The 20,541-nt window shown below is 54.4% G+C and overlaps 2 protein-coding genes across 5 annotated transcripts; both read left to right on the forward strand.

Moving 5' to 3' along the window:
* The first annotated feature begins 53 nt into the window (after window positions 1-53).
* PPM1N (protein phosphatase, Mg2+/Mn2+ dependent 1N (putative)) lies at window positions 54-4,378 on the forward strand. Of its 2 annotated transcripts, none has more exons than XM_061139606.1 (5): window positions 54-974; window positions 2,012-2,129; window positions 2,206-2,311; window positions 2,399-2,459; window positions 3,986-4,378. In XM_061139606.1, the coding sequence occupies exons 1-5, from the start codon at window positions 60-62 to the stop codon at window positions 4,040-4,042; spliced, it is 1,257 nt and encodes a 418-aa protein (XP_060995589.1). In that variant the 5' UTR covers window positions 54-59; the 3' UTR covers window positions 4,043-4,378. The 2 variants fall into 2 exon arrangements, with proteins under 2 accessions (XP_060995589.1, XP_060995590.1); XM_061139607.1 differs by having other exon boundaries at window positions 54-803.
* A 3,143-nt stretch (window positions 4,379-7,521) lies between these two features.
* On the forward strand, window positions 7,522-20,540 carry VASP (vasodilator stimulated phosphoprotein). 3 transcript variants are annotated; one of them, XM_061139609.1, is made up of 13 exons: window positions 7,522-7,869; window positions 14,947-15,118; window positions 15,201-15,366; window positions 16,430-16,523; window positions 17,022-17,071; window positions 17,191-17,432; window positions 17,567-17,667; window positions 18,194-18,245; window positions 18,410-18,443; window positions 18,661-18,706; window positions 18,860-18,950; window positions 19,491-19,548; window positions 19,680-20,540. In XM_061139609.1, the coding sequence occupies exons 1-13, from the start codon at window positions 7,865-7,867 to the stop codon at window positions 19,715-19,717; spliced, it is 1,149 nt and encodes a 382-aa protein (XP_060995592.1). In that variant the 5' UTR covers window positions 7,522-7,864; the 3' UTR covers window positions 19,718-20,540. The 3 variants fall into 3 exon arrangements, with proteins under 3 accessions (XP_060995592.1, XP_060995593.1, XP_060995591.1); XM_061139610.1 differs by having other exon boundaries at window positions 17,570-17,667; window positions 18,407-18,443; XM_061139608.1 differs by having other exon boundaries at window positions 7,523-7,869; window positions 18,407-18,443.
* The last annotated feature ends 1 nt before the right edge of the window (window position 20,541 follows it).

The following is a 20,541-nucleotide window of genomic DNA, read 5'->3' on the forward strand; positions in this document are numbered from 1 at the left end:
GGGGCGGGGATGGTTAGCAGGTGCAGAGGGTGGAGCCTTCCTGATCCCCAGGCCGAAGGATGGCGGCCCTTGCCCGCCTGCTGGAACGTCTCCTTTGGCCAGCCCGCAAGGAAGAGGAGGTGGAGGAAGAAGAGGAGGGATGCAGGTCTCCCAACCGGCCTCAGTCCCTCCTAGACGCGCCGCGTTGCGCCCAGCGGCCGCACGGGGGTGCGGCGGCAGCGTGGGGTCTGCGCTTCGGGGCTAGCGCAGTGCAGGGCTGGCGCGCACACATGGAGGACGCTCACTGCGCTTGGCTTGCGCTACCCGGGCTGCCCCCGGGTTGGGCCTTCTTCGCAGTCCTCGACGGCCACGGCGGGGCAAGAGCCGCCCTCTTCGGCGCCCGCCACCTGAAGGGCCAAGTGCTCGAGGCGCTGGGCCCGGCGCCCAGCGAGCCCCAGGGCGTGTGCGAAGCACTGCGCCGCGCCTTTCTGAGCGCAGACGCGCGCCTGCGTGCCCTCTGGCCCCGCGGCGAGCCGGGTGGCTCCACCGCTGTGGCGTTACTGGTTTCCCCGCGCTTTCTGTACCTGGCGCACTGCGGTGACTCCCGCGCGGTGCTGAGTCGCGCCGGCGCCGTGGCCTTCAGCACCGAGGACCATCGGCCCCTCCGTCCCCGAGAACGTGAACGCATCCATGACGCGGGCGGCACCATCAGCCGTCGGCGCCTCGAGGGCTCTTTGGCAGTGTCCAGAGCACTGGGAGACTTTGCCTACAAAGAGGCTCCGGGAAGGCCCCCAGAACAGCAACTCGTTTCCGCGGAGCCTGAGGTGACCGCCCTGGCACGCCAAGCGGAGGACGAGTTCATGCTCTTGGCTTCTGATGGCGTGTGGGATGCGATGTCCGGGTCTGCCCTAGCGGGACTGGTGGCATCGCGCCTCTGTTTGGGCTTGGCCCCAGAGCTTCTCTGCGCGCAGCTGTTGGACACGTGTCTTTGCAAGGTCCTGGGGGCGGGGTTTGAGATCTTTGAAGGAAGAACCTCAGGACTTAGGGAAGAGGAGCTTTGATGGAGAGGCTAAAGTAAAACTAGAGGATAAGTGGGGCTACATTAGGGGGCGGGGCCTGCAGGAACAGGTCAGGGTCAAAAGATGCAGAGGGCGGAGACTGAGGGAAGACTGGAGACAAGATGCTATGGATAGATACGCAGGAAGGATTTAAGAGAAAGGGCGTGGTCTTTTGAAATGGGACAGCTCTTAGGGCTTCCCAGGTGGTTCAGTGGTAAAGAATCCACCTGCAATGTAGGAGATGGAGGAGACGCAGGTTCGATTCCTGGGTTGGGAAGATCCACTGAAGTAGGAAATGCCAACCCACTCCAGTATTCTTGCCGGGAAAATTCCACGGACGGAGGAGCCTGGTGGGTCACGGTCCATGGGGTGGCAAAGAATCGGATACGACTGAAGTGACTGAACACAAACGCTTAGGCCTAGAGGTAGGTACTGAGGTGTGATTAGTGGCAGAAGGAAGAGCAGCTAAGCAGCATAGTGTGAGGAGCTTTGGAAAAGAGAAGTTGTCGTTGCTGTTGCTCAGTTATGTCCAACTCTTTGCGACCCCATGAACGGCAGCACACCAGCCTTCCCTGTCCATCACTATCTCCTGGAGTTTGCTCAAACTCATGTCCACTGAGTCGGTGATGCCATCCAACCATCTCATCTTCTGTTGCCCCCTTCTCCTCCTGCCCTCAATCTTTCCCAGCATCAGGATCTTTTCCAATGAGTCGGCTCTTTGCATCAGGTGGCCAAAGTGGTTCTCCTTGACAGGGTGGGGCTAGGACAGAAGGAGAGGGCGTGGCCTAAGCAATTGGTCTTTGTGAAAGGCATGCTTTAGAGTGGCAGAAAGGTGGTACTTTCGAGAAATGCGCATAACCAGATTGGGAAGGGGGCACTAGAACAAGGGGAACGTTGGGACACTGCTGCCCAAGGCATAGAGCCCTGGCCCTCACACGTGTTCCACCAGGCTCTCTTTTCTCCACCTTCTCCAGGGCAGCCTGGACAACATGACCTGCCTCCTGGTCTGCTTTCCAGGGGCTCCCAGACCTTGTGAGGAGGCCATCAGGAAGGAGGTACTGCTCGATGCAGCCCTGGGATGCAGAGTTGCAGGTGAGCAGTGTTGGGAGTCCAGCAGAAAGGGTTGTCTGCCAGCCAAGCAACCTCACAATTCTTGTCTCTTTCTCAGAGCTGTGTGCCTCTGCCTCAGAGCCCCCCAGCTTGAACACAGTTTTCAGGACTCTGGCCTCTGAGGACATCCCGGATTTACCTCCTGGGGGAGGGCTATACTGCAAGTGAGTTGGGGGGGGGGGGTAGGTTGGAATGGGAGCGTTGCTGGCAGGAGGAGGATGCCCTCCTGAAGGCCTTCCTTTGCTCTCTAGGGCCACAGTCATCGCTGAAGCTTATTCTCAGTTCTGCCAGGCCTCAAGACAGCGCTGGGTGGTAAGGACCCTGTATTCTTTAACGTTTCTCAGGAGCATGTAATTCAGGCCCCCACCCCACTCCTTTAAGTGATGGGGAAATTGCAGCCAGGGTGGATTTGCCCAATATATTAATAAATTCTCACACCTGGTCCTGAAGAATTGTGATAGATGGGGGGGAGGGGGGTGGGGTTGGAAGCAGAAGCAGAGAAAAGATTGTGCTTCTTCTCCAAGAAATATGCCTCTGACTTTGCTCCATCATTGGGAAAGACCCTGATGTTGGGAAAGATTGAGGGCAGGAGGAGAAGGGGGCAACAGAAGATGAGATGGTTGGATGGCATCACCGACTCAATGGACATGAGTTTGAGCAAACTCCAGGAGATAGTGAAGGACGTGGAAGTCTTGCCTGCTGCAGCCCATGGGGTCACAAAGAATCGGACATGACTTAGCGACTGAACAACAACAACATTGCTCCATGAAGTGCCATCATCCCAAGCACCACCCCCTCCATCCAGGAATAAGGCCGAAAAATTTACGGAATGTTAATGACCAACTTGACTGCGCTGCAGAGACCACCAGGACATCTCTGAGGGTGGTCTAGGTCTTAGAGGAGAGAGATTGTGGATTGGGCCCAGATACCCTATTTGGGGGGCTTCCCTAGTGGTTCAGACAGTAAAGAATCTGCCTGCAATGCAGCAGACTTGGGTTCAATCCCTGGGTTGAGAAGATCCCCTGGAGAAGGGAATGGCTACCCACTCCAGTACTCTTGCCTGGAAAATTCCATGGACAGAGGAGCCTGGTGGACAACAGTCCATGGGATCACAAAGCTTATTTGAAGATGTCCAAGGAGGTGGTGGGTGAAGCCATATACGCTAAGGTATGGGGTGGAAGTCTGGGAGGAAATGTGAGAATGGAAACTGGAAGGCCTTTGCAGGGCAGAGAAGAGAGCTGGGTTATTTATTACTCTTTGGCGGAGGGTATGGATAATTTCTTAGCAGCAGAAAGGAGAACTTCGTAAGGATTCTTTTGATTTGTGACAGAAACCTCATTTAAACTGCGAAGACAAAGCAGAGAATTTACTGGTCCGTGTAATTGAAGAGTTCAGGGACTTAAGGCATGACTGCATCCAGTTGTCAAATGATGTCATGCGGTTAGTTTTATTTTCTCTGAGTTGGCTTCATTTCCTGGCAGGGTCTCCACATGAGGTGGCAGAGAGTTGCTGCTCCAGGCTCACATCCCAGGAACTTAACATCCCCAGTGGGGAGAGCATGCGTTTCCCAGTACGGGCAGCCGCGGTTCCAGAGCTGCTTCTCATTGGCCACACTGGGTCACGTGCCCGCCGTGTCTCTGATTGGCCAGGCTGGCAGGCCCATCCCTTAGTGCCTGGCCTTGGAGTCCCCTCGCCCTAAAACAGAGGGGTTGAAGAGATGAGGAATGTTGGTTCCCCGAAGGAAAAAATAGAAGTGGAGCATTGTGAATACCAGGGAGTAAATACTGAGAGGCAGGAAGGGGTTCCTATTCACCGTCTTCCACATTTTGTTTTTACAGAAGGGGCAGAAAGGGGCTGAGGAACCCACTGCCCAGCTGGGACCTCAGCGGAATTAAGGAAGAGAACTCCCCTTCCCCAGTTATGCAGACCAGCGGAAGGAAGAGAAGCTGATGGAGGAACCCCAGAATGTTTATTTCCCTTTCTCCTACTTCCCTCTCATAAGACGTCTTATGAGAGAGGGGAAATTCCACCCACCAGCTAGACCGAAAAAAAAAAAAAAAAAAAAATCCAAACCCCAAAACCAAATGTCTAATAATTAGAGCTGACTGGACCCTGAAAAGCACCCAGTTCAATAACCTTCTCTTCGCTTCCTATTTTTCATCTATTTGGCAGGGAGGTTGGGGAAAGTTTTTATGATTAAATTTTAATTACATAATTCAAAATATATTTTTCTTGTGGAAAAAAAAAAAACCCATAGGCATTATTTGCTCTGTCATTTGGCAAATATGTATGGGGCACCTGCTGTGGGCAAAAGGCCCTGCTCATGGCCATCAACCTGGCAGACCCACTGAAGTTCCTCCCCCTGGAACCTCCTGGTCTGGGGGGTGGGCGGGGTGGGGGAACAGCAAACAAGGGAACCCATAACAAGGTCATCTCAGACACTGACAAGGGTCTTAGAAAAAAAAAAAAGGAGATGGGGGATGTGATTAAGAAAACATCTAAGGGAACTATGTTGGTTTTTTACATTGCTATCTATGGGTAATAAGTTCACTTGGTTTTAAATTCACAGGGCACAAAATGGTATACAATGACAAGTCCCCACCCATAATCACTCTATTTTCCACCTGGGGATGGTCACTTTAGACAGGGGGGTTTGTGAAGACCTCTGAGGAGGGGACAGCTGAATAGAAACCTAACAGAGAACTAGTCAGCCATGCACAAACCCCTTGGGGCAGAAGGAACAGCTAGTGTGAAAGCCTAGAGGAAAGATTGAACTTGACATTTTCTTTCTTTCTTTTTTAAAATTTTGCTCGCACTGGGTCTTCATTGCTGCCCATGGGCATCCTCTAGTTGACAGCAGTGAGGGAGGGGTTCTGTTACTTCAGGCGCTTGGGATCTAGGGCACATGGGCTTTAGTAGTTGAGGCATATGGGCTCTGCAGTTGAACTCAGAGGTTCTAGAGCACTGGGCTCAGTAGTTGTGGCACATGGGCTTAGTTGCCCTGAGGGCATGTGGAAATCTTCCCCAACCGTGTCTCCAGCACTGGCAGTTGGATTCTTAACAACTGGACCATCAGGGAAGTCCCAAACTTGGCATTTTAGAGATGAGGCTTGAGATTATGACCATCAAACTCTCCATGATGCCATTCACTGTCCTATTGATAATCCCTGCAATGAGTTTGGAGTGGATGTTTCGAGAACTTTTATTAGGCAAGTACACACACATATATGGTACCTTAAAATGTTTTCTTGATTTTTACTCATACCCTATGTATCATTTGGTAATTTGTTTCCTTTTACTCAATAATGTGTTGGAGCCTTCTTTCCTGCTACTTGCACACACCTCATTCTTTTCAGCTGCCTCTCAGCACTTCAGACAAGAGATATGGAATGGTTTCAATACCCATCATCCTCTTGATGGATATTTAGGTTGTTTCCAGTTTTTTACCCTTACATTGCTGCTGCCATAAAGATTCTTGATCAGACTCCTGTGTACACATGCAAGAGTTTCTCTAGTGCTGGGGTCTTGCCACCTGTTTTGTACAGCACTTGAGCTTAGAATAATTTTTACATTTTTAAAGGGTTGTAAAAAAATACATAAAAGAGGACCTATGTCTAATATACCTAAAATATTTTCTATTTGGATTTATTTATTTGGCTGCTCTGGGTCTTACTTGCAGCACGTGCAATCTAGTTCCCTGACCAGGGATGGAACCCGGGCCCCCTACTTGTGGTCTTAGCCACTGGACCACCGGGGGAAGTCCCTATTTGGATCTTTACCAAAACATTTGCTGACTATAGTGCAAGTGGCACACAGAAGCACCACTTTCCCATTTCACAGATGGGAAAGCTGAGACCCAGAGAGGAATAAGGACTTGCCCATGGTCACAAAGAACTGGGGTTCTCAATTCTGTCCCCAAACGACTCACAGCCTGAGGAGACACGCGGAGAAACAATTATAACCTACAGTGGTTCAGGGTTTAAGGCTTTCCGCTGTGGGGTAGGGGAGAAGGAAATGGCAACCCACTCCAGTATTCTTGCCTAGAGAATCCTGTGGACGGAGGAGTCTGGTGGGCTGCGTCTATGGGGTCGCACAGAGTTGGACACGACTGAAGTGACTTAGCAGCAGCAGCAGCAGCAGTGGGGGGTAGCGAAGGGGAGAGGATTACTCAGTTCTTCAGAGAAGAATATCAGAGACTGGCCTCGAATAATGAGGTAAAGGAGATCCGGGTATCACCCAAGCAGCAGTCTCCTTCTGGAAAAAGGTAGGACGCTTGATTCCCTCACCAAGTCAGCTAGGCCCTGAAAATTGTTTTACTCTCATTAACCACTGGAGTCCTGGTGGCTCAATCAAGAGGGCTCTAGCCCAGATTTATTCCCTGCCTCTAGACCTCAGTTTATCCATTTCTAAACTTCCAGCTGATTTCCCAGACTCCTGCCCCCCAGGCCAGGTGGCGCTCTACGGGAGGGGCGTGGTCATATTGCTTGCGTCACGTGGGGGTGGAGCCTGCGGGTCCCGTGGCGGAAGCCCGGGAGGGTGTAGGGACTCAGCCTGAACCTGGCGCGTGGGGGAGGGGGCTCGCAGGAGTCGGCATAGGGAGGGTCCCCCAACTCCGTGCCCTCGGATTGCTGCATGATCCCACCATCCTCCGCACGCGAAACTGAGTCACGGCGGGGCATGCGTGGGTAGGGGGCCGGGAGCCTTATTCACACAGGGATCGGGAGTCCCATTCCCACCCAGGTCCACCGCTGCACCACCCCCCCACCCCGCCCCACACACACACCCTGCGGTTGTGAGTCAGCGGCCGGCCGCGCCCCCTCGGCCCACTTCCTCCTCACCTTCCCTGGGCGGGCGGGGGTGGGGGGCAACAAGAGAGGTGGGCCCCCTCCCCACCCATCCCCCTCCTCGGCGAGAGAGGTGGATCACCCCTTAGTGACCCCTCATAAATTGGGGGAGGAGGGAGACCTTGGCGGGGGGGACGTCCCGAAGGTAGGATTTAAGGGAGAAAATCGGAGAAAATCTATGCTTGACCCGAGGGCCCTCCTCGCCCCCCAAATTGAGTAGAATGTAAAGAAATGAAAAAAAGTCGATGAGGAGAGTGAGAAGAAATTGTGCCCCCACTGATATTCATTCCCCTAAGAATTTCCATCGTGGGAGAGAACTCAGGATCAAGGAAGGATCCCTTCCCCTCTATCAAGCTTCCCCTCTAATTTGGGGGTGACCCCCAGAGTGCATCGCTGTGCAAAAACGTTGGGGAAGAGGGAAATAGCGGAAGTCGAAGGTTCCGCGTTGCCCTTTTAAGCGCCCTCCACCAACACCCCCCCCAACCCCACCGCCTTAAGGTGTCCGCGGCCCCTTTAAGGCGCAGGGCATTGTGGGTGCGGGGAGTGGAATTTTGGAACGAAATGTAGCAAAGAGAAGTACAGTAGTAAGAGTAACATTGTAGCTGCCGCCGGCTGAGGGGGCGCGCCGGGGAGGGGACGCCGCACCCTCTTTCTGCCGCACGGACCCCCCGAGCAGAACCCCAGAGGGAAGAGGCGCCCGAGGACCCGCCCCGGCCCTGTCCACGTTCCTCCGCAGGAAGCCGGACTCTATGGGGCGGGACCCTGGGGGAGACTGAACAGAACCTAGAACCAGCGCTGAACCTCTGAACCCCGAGCCGGGGGCGCCCCGGGAGCACCTAGCCCGTGGGCGCTCCGCCCGCCCGCCGAGCAGCCATGAGGTGAGCCTCCAACTGCCTCCAGACCGTTCCCTGGCCGGCGCGGGCTCCTGCCGCCCTGCCTTTGTCCCCTCCTCCCCCCAGCTTGGTCCCGCTTGGAATTTGGGGACTGGGCACTGGGAGCCTCGGATTTGAGGCCGAGCCCCCTTGGACGAGCTCCAAACACTGACCACTTCCCCTTGACTCTCAAGGCTCTGAGTGGTGCCGTGAGATTCTCCTGGGAGCCCTTAGGTTTGGGGGCGCTCCGAGGACTCCCGAAAATTTTAAGACTTTTCAGAGAACCTCCAAGTTGGCAAATAATCCCCTCATAGAGGCTAGGGGTTAGGCGGGACTCAGACTGCCCCCAAATCTCAACGTGGCCCTGAGAGGGATTATGGGGGGCCGGTTTGGGAGTCCCCTGGGACCTGGAAGAGAGATTGAAACGTAGAGCTTGGTTTTCGGGGTCCCCCATACATGGCGCTGGAAATTCTTCCCACGAGGGACTTTGATCATTAACTTCGGGGGTACTTAACCCCTAAATTTGGGTGGTTCATCCCCCTGTGAAGGAGGTTGAAGTGGACGGATCCAGGGACCCAGACGCAGCCTGGAGGGTCTGGTTGGGACTCCAGTTCCTCGCCGCTCCCCACCCACAATGTGCTTAAAACAGGCTGTGCCTAGGAGGGAGCGAGCGCTCTGTGCTGAGGGCGCCTCCCCAGCCCCGGCCCGAAGGGCGGCCCCTCTCCCCCACCTGCGCGGCCCTGGAGAGGGAGGGGGCGCAGCAGCTGGGGGAAGGGGGCCCTTTGTCTAACTGACTCACCTGTCGAGACAGCTGGTGTGGGGGGGGGGGGGGCGGGCTGAGAGCGCCTTGGGCCGGCTGCTTTCCCCACCACGGCGCCTCCCCCTTCTCTCAACACCGCTCCCCCTTCCCTAGCCGTCCGGAGTTGTGCCGTTGGAGGAGGGGGCGTTGGAAAGCCTCAAGGTCATAGCCCTCTCCCCCTGGGATTCAGGCTTCCCAGAGAGTTCCAGCTATCTTCCCAGGAATTTAATCCTGGCTGGGGGGCCCAAGGGACCCAGGGATTTTGTTTTTCCCGGAGCCTCCCTCCAAACTCCTGGGCTCACCTGAGGGCGGGGCCGGTGCGGACTGGGGGACCCGACTGGCCCTCCCCCTCACTCTCCCATTCCCCCCCCCCCCGGCCCCCCATAATCTCTCCCTTGAGGCCTGAGCCTGACAATACTATCTCCCTTCCTCTACTCTCTCAGAGACTTCCTGCTCCAAAGCCCCCAGCTTGAGGGAGAGGCCCCTGGGGGGCCGCTGGGGATTAACCCCCTGGGGCCCACATCCTCTCTCATCCGCCACATTCCCAGCCCTTTGACATCTGGGTGGCATTCCTTTTTGTGGTCATTAGAGAATCCCCCCCCTCCCACATTTGTTCCTTCTGCTGAAAAGGGATTGTTGGAAAATTTGGAGCGATGGGGGCACCCACAGACACCCACAAGACTTCCTGCCTACCCTTTCCCCCATTATAGCAACACCTCTAAAAGGTCTGCCCGGCAGAGAGGGCAGTTTTGGAGAGTCAGGCCCTCTTCCTTCACCTTCTTCCCTGGGGACTCTCCTCTCCCACTGCCCCCAGCCCCGCCCCTTGTGCCCCCCCCCCTCGCGTTTCCGGTCCCAGGCACGGTGGAAGGCGGATGGCGGATGTCCGAGTTAGTGCTGCCTCACTCACTGAGACCGTAAAAGGGCAGGAGCAATGTCTGGGCCAGCCTCCCGCCCCCGCCTCCCCCAGTCCCAGAGGCCCTGGCCCTCCCACAAGGCCCCCTGCTACTGCGAGCCTTGACCAAACCTCCTATATCTCCTGGGGGGTGGGCAGAAGTTAGCTGATGCCTGTCCCACCAGAGGATTACTCCCATCTCCTAAAGGGTCTTCTGCTGATGGCCACACTGGCCTTCTTGGGCTGTGCCCCTTCTCCCAGGACAGCTAGGATTCAAAAAGACCCACAGCCCTGTCTAGGGGCTGCTGGGGAAACTGAGGGAGGCTCAAAGAGAGAAAGGCCTGGCCCAAGATCCCTCAGAAATTTCTAAGTAGTGTTGAGGGGTGGGAGGGCACTGGGATCCTCTGATTTCTGGCTGGTTAGGCTGGAGACGGTCTTGGGGACAGTTGGAAGAGAGGCTGTTAAGATGGAAAATTACAGTTTTTTTTTTCTCAGTTTGACAAATATTTGTTGAGTGTCTGCTGTGTCCGGGACTCTGCTGGAATTCTGGGAAGAGGGGCAGAGGTCTGAGACTCTTGGGGCAGAGGAGCCTCTAGAAGAATTTGGTTCATTTATTATTGTTTTTCATAATGAGAGATCATTTGATCAAGCAACTCCTTTGTGCCAGGCACTGTACCAGGTGTCATTCAAATTAATCCTCACGGCAATTCTAAGAGATTGATACTGTTATGATCGTCCCCCCTTTCCCAGATGGGAAAATTGAGGCACAGGGGAATTAAACAGATTACCTATTAAAGTCAGTAGGCAAGTCTGAATATGAACCCAGGCCTCTTTCCAGACTATCATACTCTTAAAGAAAAGCAAAATCAAACCTTTAGTGGCCTTAGAAAAAAACAAGCAACCTGCTTTTACTGTACAAACACTGAAGATAATGTTGATAAGCAAGAAGGAACCCAGTTACCTTCCTGTTCACTTATGGGGAACTGAGGCCTGTCAGGAAGGAGGGACTAGAGTGAACCCATACAAGCCCCACAAACCCTAAACCTGTGTTTCTATGCAGGATTGCTTCAAAGATTTCGTAGTTTGGAAAGGCTGTGTATGCCTGGGTCTTTGTGGGGTGGATTACAATTTAAGGGGCTATCAGATGAAGGGGTAGAAGGAAGGACAAACCTCTCAACAGGAAAGTTTCAGTAAACCAGAGTGACTGTGCTTGATTGCCTCCCGTGATGAGAAGCTCTCTCCTTCCTGTATTGCTTCTCGGCTCCCTTATATGTTGTGTGTGTGCTTAGTCACTCGAGTCTGACTCTTTGTGACCCTTTGGACTGTAGCCCGCCAGGCTCCTCTGTCCATGGGATTCTCCAGGCAAGAATACTGGAGTGGGTTGCCATTTCCTTCTCCAGGGGATCTTCCCAATCCAGGGATCAAACCCACACTTCCTGTGACTCCTGCATTGCAGGCAGATTCTTTACTCTCTGAGCCATCAGGAAACTCTCCCTTTTGGTCCTGTATCAAATTCCAGGTCCTGCGCTTAAGGCTTTTCTTATCTTTTTCAATCCTTACCAAACCCCAGTGAGTTATGGTTTCCAGGGCTGGAAAGTGAGGCTCAGAAAGGTGAAGCCATGCAGCAAGGGGGTGACTTCAGTCCTCCTTTAGTGACCACATACTGGAGATTTCCAGAATGGGAGGGCTTGTGGGAGAGTTCTGGGCTGACTGAGGATTCAGGCTGTCTCATGTCACATTGAGGCTGTGAGACCCCAGTGTCAAGTTGAAAGTGTTAGTTGCTCAAGTTGTGTATGACTCTTTGCAACCCCATGGAGCCCTCCAGGCTCCTCTCATGGGATTTCCCAGGCAGGAATACTGGAGTGGGTAGCCATGCCCTTCTCCAGGGGATCTTCCCAACCCAGGGATCAAACCTGTGTCTCCTGCATTGCAGGCAGATTCTTTACCGTCTGAGCCACCAGGGAAGCCCCCAGAGACCACTGGAATTAAGCAGACCTCATTTGCATTTCACTCCTGGCTTCCTGGCTGTGAGATTTTTCCGATCTAGCTTTTTGTCTGGTTTATAGGTGGTGGTGTTTTTTTTTTGTACTTAAGTAATGAATTAATTTTTTATAGGTAATACCAGCCCATGGTAAAACAAAGCAAAAAGAAAAGACATAATCAAGCAACTCAAGTGGGTAAACAGTGCGAACTGTCCATTTCCTGCCTCCCTCGTCAGACCCCCGGTGCCCCAATGCCTCAGAGGCGAGCAAGGGAGGCTAGTCCCCTGAGAAGCAACCTCTGCTTTTCACCACTCTGGGTACAGAGGTATTTATATCCTCCCCACCTTTTTTTTTTTTTTAAAAAAAACCTCTCACACCACTTTATACCTTGCCTTAAAAAAAAAAAAAAAATCAGCTTAGCTGTTTCCTCATCTTTAAATGAGGTTAAGAACATTGGGGGTGGGGAAGATCAGGACTTGGGTTCAAATATGAGCCCCTCTGCTTGTTTGCTGTGTGACCTGGGATGACTGTCCTCATCTCTCTGTGGCCACAGTCCCTTGTCTGGAAAAAGGGTGTGCACTGAGGTCACTGCCAGGTTCACTGTGGCAGCTGGAGCTCAGTACCTGCAACAGTGTCTGGGACACAGACTAACCAATACATGTCAGCTGCTGTTAGAAAAAACTTTCCTTTTTTTTATAGATGGCTAATTTAACAACTCCTGGATACCTGCTCGGTTCTAGGCACTAGTCTAGGTTCTGAGAACACAGTAGTGAACAGAAAGGACAAAAATCCCTGCCCTTGTGGTCCTGACATTTTGGTGGGGGAGACAGATAGGGCCCTGTCAGGCAGGAATTGGGTGTTATGAAACATGGTTCATGCAGTGAGAGCGTTTCCTGGTAGGGTAGTCAGGGAGGGCTTCTCGGAAGAGGTGATGGCTAAGCAGAGACCCGAAGGAGGTGAAAATCCAGGTTGAGGGAGAATGAGAGCACAGCCCGGAGGTGGGAATGTGTCTGGCATGTTGAAGTGGGGGCTAGAATGGCTGGTGGGGCCAGTCAAGGGGAGATCAGAGATCATACAGATCACGAAGGCCCCAGAGAGAACTTGGCCAGCATAAAAATTCTGCTGAGAGCCACCAGGGGAGCTTCCAAGAAGAGGAGAGACACAATCTGACTTGTGTTTTAACAGGATCCTTTTGCTGGAATGGGGACACCGTGGCTTGGAGAGGGACAAGACCAGTCCGGGGTCACTCAGCAAATAGCCAGTGCTCAGGCTAGTCCAGAGACTGAGCAGGCAGGGGCTCTTGGAGAGAGCAAAGTGCAGCCAGGGTGGGGTAGCAACAAAGGCCCTGGGCACCTGGCCAGAGTCTGCTCTGGGTGTGGGTGGCAGGTGTGGGCAAGGCCTTAACCCTGCCCTGCCAGGGGCAGTGGAAGCCAGAAACAGCCCCTGAGGCTGCGCTTGTCTAGAACCAGCACCTGGTGTGTGGGTAGGGCCCACACAGTCCGCGGTGGTGAAGACAGTGGACTGGGGAGCCAGGTGGCCTGGGTTCAGATCCTCACTCTGCTAGCTACTCGCTGTGTGACCATGGGTGAGTCATGCGACCTCTCTGTGCCACTGTTTGCAGTCCTTGCAGAATGAGGATGAAATAGCCCACCTAGAAGAGCTGCAGTTAAAATAAAATGAGAGACTCTGGAGAAAGGGCTGGGTTGAAGTGCCTCAGGAGAACGAGGCCCCCTGATTATAACCTGGGGGCTTACCTCCCTGGCCTGAGAACTCAGATCTGGGTCCGAAGGGGCTCTCCCTGCCTTGTCGTTTATAGAGTCCCTGTCACGCTCCAGCCCGTAGCCCTGGTAGAGACAGAGCCTTTGGGGGGTATAATTTCTCTCCCCGGAAACCTCTGACCACCAACTTCCTCTTTTCAGGAAAAAGTCCGGTGGGGGTTGGGGCCGGGCAGGGACTAGTGCTTCCCCCTGGTTTGTGGGTGACCTTGGCCAAGTCACTTCCCGTCTGGAAGCCTGAGTTTCCCCACTGAGAGAGGAGGGCATTGAACCTTCCCAGAAGGACTGGTGGGGGGTGGAGGAGGGCCCCTTGGTGCCTGTTCAGAGCGCCCGGGGAAGGGATGCTGACAGTTACTCAGCACTCATGCCAGGCCCCACGCCAAGCACTCCACATGCCCAGACACATTTACTTCACCCACTGCCCTGGGAGGTGGGGTCTGTCATTTCCCCAGTTTGCGGGCAAAGAAGATGACTTCTGTGGGAAGGTTGCTCGCCTGAGTCACATGGAGTAGGTGGCCCAGCAGGGATTTGAACCTATGTCTGGATCAGATCCTGAGCCAGTTTACTGAGACCCCCACCCCAGGGCTAAGTCAGATGTCACCTCCTCCAGGAAGTCTTCTCTGATCCAAAGGCAGGGGCAGGCCCTTCTTCTGGGCAACCCCAGGCCTGGTCTTGGATTATCACCATGTGCGGACAGGACAGTCCCTTGCGATGCTCTCCTGCCCTGGAGGGTGGGGCCGGGGCTGTCTGGGTCACTGCCTGACACAGAGCAGGGAGTGTCTGCTGATGGCTGTTGGCGCCAGGGGGTGGGGGAGGGTGGGTGGCGCCGGATGGATGGGGTGGGCAGCAGGAAGGGGAAGAGCTGGGATCTCGGCATCGGTCCCCAACTTGCTGCAAGCCTCACCCTTCACCTCCCTGAGCCTCAGCTTCCTCCTCCACAGTGGAGAGTAGGGGCGGGAAGGTCCAAGCCTCCCGACAGAGACAGGGAAACTGAGGCTCCAAGGGCATCGGGCAGGGGCTTGTTCCCAGTGCTGCCCAGGACACCTGCTCTGTCCCTTTCATCTGCTTTTCCCGGGCCCCCCTCTTCCAGCTCTCACACCACATCTCCGCCTGTCTGTCCATCTCTGTCCTTCTCCATCGGCCTCTTTCTCTGCTCTCTGCCTTTGCATCTCTTCTCCCCATTACTCCTTTCGGTCCGTCTCCCCTGTACCAATCTGACCCCCTTTCTTACCTCTCTCTCCCCATCATCAGTCTGTATGTTTTTGTCTCTTCCAGCCGGTCTGACTCTTCCTCTTCCTGTCTTTTGCTCCCCGTTTGACTGTCTGTCTCTTTCCTTGTCTGTCTCACATCCCCCAGCTTGTCTATTTGTCTGTCTCTCCCAGTCTGTCTTTCGCCGTCCCACCTGTCTTTTTCTCCTCCCGTCTCCCTATCTGGGTCTCTCTGAGGGCCCGTCCTCAGCCCTCTCTCTCGGTCTGTCTTCCTCTTCCTCTCCATGGGTCCCTCTTCCTGGCACACTGTCTTTGTGTCTCCAAATCTCCCAGGGGGTACGAAAAGGTGACCAGCCCCTGGGGGAGGATGCCAGGCTCCCCACAGCTAACTGGCCTCTCTCCCTTTCCCCCGCCCACCTCTCTGCAGCGAGACGGTTGTGTGCACCAGCCGGGCCACGGTGATGCTCTACGATGACAGCAACAAGCGCTGGCTGCCCGCCGGCACGGGCCCGCAGGCCTTCAGCCGCGTCCAGATCTATCACAACCCCACCGCCAACTCCTTCCGGGTGGTCGGCCGCAAGATGCTGCCGGACCAGCAGGTGAGGCTCCCCTCCTCCTCGCCCCCTCTGCCTGTGGTACCTCACCATCCCTCACCCACTTCTCCCCCCCAACTCCCGCCAGGTGGTCATCAACTGTGCCATCGTCCGGGGTGTCAAGTATAACCAGGCCACCCCCAACTTCCACCAGTGGCGTGACGCCCGGCAGGTCTGGGGCCTCAACTTTGGCAGCAAGGAAGATGCCACGCAGTTTGCCAACGGCATGGCCAGCGCCCTAGAGGCCTTGGAAGGTTAGAGACAGCCAGCAGAGGGGACCATTGAGCCCTGCCGTGGGGCCTGGGGCCGCCCCTTTTCCACTTGGCCTCAGTTTACGCATCTGAAAACAGGGCTCATTCACTGCTGCTATGGAGAGTTACTGGGCTGGCCAAAAAGCTCATTCAGGTTTTTCCGATGTCACTGAGAAACCCAAATGGATTTTTTTGGCCAGCCCAGTTTTGTGGGCTCCTCTTTGCCCTGAGGGCACCCACATGTAAAATGCATGGTTCCTAAAAGCCCATTTTGCTCCACGAATTTTTACACTTGCACACTTCTGTGTGACCGCCTCCCAGATCAAGATAGAAATATTTCAGGCCTCCGGGAGGTTTCTTGTGCCCTTTCTCCAGGTAACCATTAGATGGACTGACGTCATTGTCAGTCACATTGTCAGCCACAATGTTGAGAAAAAACTTCCAGTTGGTATTTCTTAAACTGGAATGTGCCCGCGAGTCATCTAGGAAAAAATGCAGATTCTGAATCAGGTAGGTGGGCCAAGGCCGGAGCCTCTGTGCTTCCAACAAGCTCCCTGATGGATGCCAAAGTTTACCAGTCCATAAAGAGCGCTTTGAGGAGCAAAGGTTTTAGGTGATGGCTGTGCATCGAGGTTTGCCAGTCATCAAATGGTGGAGGCGTTTGCTTCCAGGAGCAACTTCAGTGGCAGTCTGAAGCACAGGAAACACACGGGGGCCAGAGGCCTGGGGGTGGGTGAGGAGGGGGCTGTCAGCCTCTTCTGAGCTCTCAGGTAGGGGGTCTGAGCAGCTGTGACTGTGCGTCAAGAGCCTGGATTCTGGAATCTGCCTGAAATCAAGTCTTGTCCCTGCAGATTCCCATCTGCAGGTCTTGGGGCGGACGACCCCCTTCTCTGGGGCTTCGCTGTCCTGCCTGTGATCTGGGTATCCTTCCACCGCCTGACTGTCAGCTCAGTCAGGGGAAGCGGGTGCCAACCCTCCTCACAGGGTACCCGGGGGCCCCTTGGGAGCGTGCCAAGGGGTGGGGCTGGCTTCCGTGTGACTCACTAGCCTTTACTCTCACTTGCAGGAGGTGGGCCCCCGCCCCCACCACCACCTGCAGCGCCTCCCACCTGGTCTGCCCAGAATGGCCCCTCCCCAGAGGAGATGGAGCAGCAGAAAAGGTGGGGCCGGTCCCTGGGTGGGGAACCTTCCCCCGGCCAGAGTTCTAGGTGGTTCCAAAACCCCTGACGCCTAGAGTTCACACCTCTCCAACTTTCGATTTTCAGAATGTTCCAACTCCCAGGGGACTAGAAATCCACATCTTTAAGAACCACCCTTCCCCACGTGGAGTCTGAAAAACTGATGCCCAAAGTTACAGAACCTTCTGACCCTTCAAATCCCAGTCCCCTGGACTCCCAGAGTCCAGAACTGAATTGTTTAAAGGATCTTGGGCATTTTGTGATTCTTGATGGTCTGATGACTAGATAGCTCATATCCTGGTCTCGCCCTGTCCCTGCCCTTACCACCCCACCCCCCAGCCCTCTCCTGGGCCCATGGGGGATAGAGGACATGAGTGGGGCTTAGGAACCAGCCCTGCCGGGACACCTCTGAGGGGCGATCTGGGCGGTTGCTGTCTATCTGGGGGCCCTGAGTGATAGCCACTCACCCTCCCTCCCCAGGCAGCAGCAGTCAGAGCTCATGGAGCGAGAGCGCAGAGCCTCCAACGCAGGTGATTGCCCAGTTGGCCTCGGGGGTCAGGGGACCACCCCAGAGGAGGGGGTGGGCCAGCCGGACAATAAAGAATGAAGCTTCTCGCTTAGCACCCCTCCTGTTTTGTGTTTCTTACAGGAGGCCCGCCTGCTCCACCAGCTGGGGGACCACCACCGCCCCCGGGACCTCCCCCTCCTCCGGGTCCACCCCCACCCCCTGGTCTCTCCTCCTCAGGGGTCTCGGCCGCCTCACAGGGAGCAGGGGGAGGCCCACCCCCGGCACCCCCTCTCCCCACAGCACAAGGTCCCAGTGGTGGAGGGACTGGGGCCCCCAGCCTGGCCTCAGCCATTGCCGGCGCCAAACTCAGGAAAGTTAGCAAGGTGAGGGGCAGGTGCAGTGGGTATGGGGTGACGGGTCTGGTATAATAATGGAAAGAGGCCAGAGTTGCCTGGGAGCCTCAAAGGAGGGCTGGGAGGCCTGCCCGTAAGCCCCCTCTTCTCTGTAATTTCTCCAGCAGGAGGAGGCTTCAGCGGGGCCCGTGGCCCCCAAAGCTGAGAGCAGTCGAAGCACAGGCGGGGGCCTCATGGAAGAGATGAACGCCATGCTGGCCCGGAGGTGAGCCTGAGCCCAGAGCTCTCAATGGTCGCAGAAAGCTCTCAAAACAAACCCCTCAGCCCAGCAGTTATCACGGCTGGGATTCCAGTTCAGTAGGACCAGGTGTGAGGAGGGCTCGGATTCCTGGGTAGTTTGTTTCTTTGGGTGAAAGTTCATCCTTTGATAGCTAGGTTTGAGATATAATGATGGGGACTGCATTCTCCTGAGATGGCTGAGGTTTGCAACCCCCTAGGTAGCCTCTGGAATGTTCTGGAACCCAGAATTCTAGGACCTTAGGTGACCCCACCTCAGAAGCTGGGGACTCTGCCCTGAGAATTTTGTGATTCCCAAATGCAGGAATCCTAAACCCCCCACCCCAATTCGCGAACAGTTCCCTTTTTAACTTCTAAAATTAAAATGTGCTTAGCCTTGACGAATTCCAGAAGTCTGCACCCTAGGACCCACTTTTCCAGAACTCTGGGGAAGGGAACTGTTGAGTAGCTGAGAGAGGACTGGAGCCATCTGTTTTTGCCTTTCTCTCTCACAGAAGGAAAGCCACGCAAGTTGGGGAGAAACCCGCCAAGGATGAATCTGCCAATGTGAGTTAGGGACCCTTCCTGCCTCATACATCTTAGGATGTACCATTAGAGTAGGAATATTGGGGTGGGGGCTGTGATAGGGATTGGCGATATTTGAAGGCGGAGGAAGAAAAGGAGCAGAATGGCCATGTCTGGTTCGTGACAGTTTTATTTCCCACCAGCAGGAGGAGTCAGACGCCAGAGTCCCAGCCCACAGTGGTGAGTGAGAGCCCAGTCTAGTCACAGGAATTTCGAGTTCCAGGATGCCGTCTTCTCATATATAACACACCTTCATGGGAGAGTCTGTACAGATAATTCTGTGGATTGTAGTCTCCTGAGATGGTTCTTTGAATGGGGGCAGATGAGGCTCGGGAAGAAAGGCTGAGGCAGGGCTTTCCTTGTTTCTGACCTTTTTGACTTATTGTCTGTCCCCCAGAATCTGTGCGGAGACCCTGGGAGAAGAACAGCACAACCTTGCCAAGGTGGGCCATCAATACTGGGGCCCCACCCCCAGAAAGAGTTGGACTTGCCAAATTTGTAGGGAGGAACACAGTGTGACCGCTGGAATGGGAGGCAGGGGAGGGAGACCCTCTCTCTAACCTCGTTTCTGCCCCACACCATGCCACCTCTCCCAGGATGAAGTCGTCTTCTTCAGCAACCACTTCTGAGGCCCACCCCCCTACGCCTAGCTCCAGTGACGAGTCAGACCTGGAGAGGGTGAAACAGGTAGGGGAGGGGAGTGGGGGTGAAGCTCAGGGGATAGAAAAGAGATCTGGGCCTAGACTCTGCCACTGACCTGCTATGTGATTCTAGAAAGGGCCTTGGAACCCTCAGCTTCCCAGTCTCAGAACTGGAGAAATTGGGTCGTGTCAGGGATGACAGACCCCATAACCGCTTTGTCCAATGCCCATGACAGACCTTACTAATCTATCACTGCACTCATTCCTGATGAGTATCCAGAATCCTTTTCAGCACACTGGCCGCAGACATTTATCACCACCCGGAGTTGGCAGGAGACTGGAATGTCTTATTTGCCAGCCCTGGTACTGGATGTTCTCCAGTACTTTTCTCTCTGGCTAGAGGATCCAGAATTCTCCCCTAGAAATCTCAGTCACTTTGTGGCCTGGCCAGTGATGTCATGGTGTGTGTGGGATACAGGTCTTGACCCTCCTTCCTCTGGCCCCTCAGTCATTAATAAGAAACGGGGGATTCACTTCTGTAAGTCCAGGTACTCTTCCTTATTGGTTGTACCCCCATTATTTTCAGGAGCTTCTGGAAGAGGTGAGGAAGGAATTGCAAAAAGTGAAAGAGGAAATAATTGAAGGTGAGGTGTTTCTTTTTCTTTTTAAACATTTATTTATTTTGGAGGCATGGTGTCCCTTGACAAGCCCTTGTTTTGGAAGGGAGAAGGGGAAGAGGCTCTGCCCCTGACCTCTGCCCACTGTTTCCTTCCAGCCTTTGTCCAGGAGCTGAGGAAGCGGGGTGCCCCCTGACCACTGGGCCCCAGAAAATCCAGTTTCTCCTTTCCGCACATCCCCTCCGCCTGTCACCCTGCTTTCCCTGCCTCGACTTGACTTGGAATTGGCTGAAGACTACACAGGAATGCATCTTCCCCACTCCCTATATCACTTGGAAAATTCCAAGGGGGTGTGGCTTCCCCAGCACCACGCCCACACCCATATTGGCTGCTGATTGGATGGGGAAGCCCCCACTCTTTGTTCCCTTTGGTCCTTCCCCTCTGCCATCCCCTTGGGGCTGGTTCCTCTGCTGGGGATGTACCAAGTAACCCCACAGTAAGGGGGAGGGAAGGAGGGAATTTCACATTCCCTTGTTGTAGATTCACTTTAACGCTTAATGCCTTTGAAGTTTTTTTTTTAAGGAAAAAAAAAGTATATATATATATATATTTAGGTTTGTGGGGGGGAGGAAATTTTTTTTTCTCTTTGGTTTTGATAAAATGGGATGTGGGAGTTTTTAAATGCTGTGTCCCTGGCTTGTCCCATTTGGGACAGCTGTGTAAGGAGGGTTGTCCCACCAGGTTGGGGGTGCCTCCCCCTACCCCAGGGACCTCCCTCCCTTCCCTCTGGCTCCTTCCCCTTTTCTATGAGGAATTAAGATGCTGTAACTTTTTGGAACCTCAGTTTTTTGGTTTTTTATTTGGGTAGGTTTTGGGGTCCAGGCCATTTTTACCCCCTGGGGAGAAACAAGATAAGGGGGAAAGGAATAGGAGAGGAAACCTCTCCTCTTAACCTTCACCTTTAGCTTCTTGGAAATGGGCCCCTGCGGAATAAATCTGCCAGTTTTTATAAATGCTAAG

Source organism: Dama dama, chromosome 4 (assembly GCF_033118175.1).
Source record: "Dama dama isolate Ldn47 chromosome 4, ASM3311817v1, whole genome shotgun sequence".
Lineage (NCBI taxonomy): Eukaryota > Metazoa > Chordata > Mammalia > Artiodactyla > Cervidae > Dama > Dama dama.

Coding starts and splice junctions, on each gene's coding strand:
- PPM1N (XM_061139606.1), top strand. CDS start 60: ATGGCGGCCCTTGCCCGCCTGCTGGAACGTCTCCTTTGGCCAGCCCGC. Junction 975..2,011: donor TGGACACGTGTCTTTGCAAG/GTCCTGGGGGCG, acceptor CACCTTCTCCAG/GGCAGCCTGGACAACATGAC. Junction 2,460..3,985: donor CCTCAAGACAGCGCTGGGTG/GTAAGGACCCTG, acceptor TTGTTTTTACAG/AAGGGGCAGAAAGGGGCTGA.
- VASP (XM_061139608.1), top strand. Junction 17,668..18,193: donor AACGCCATGCTGGCCCGGAG/GTGAGCCTGAGC, acceptor TCTCTCTCACAG/AAGGAAAGCCACGCAAGTTG. Junction 18,707..18,859: donor AACAGCACAACCTTGCCAAG/GTGGGCCATCAA, acceptor CACCTCTCCCAG/GATGAAGTCGTCTTCTTCAG.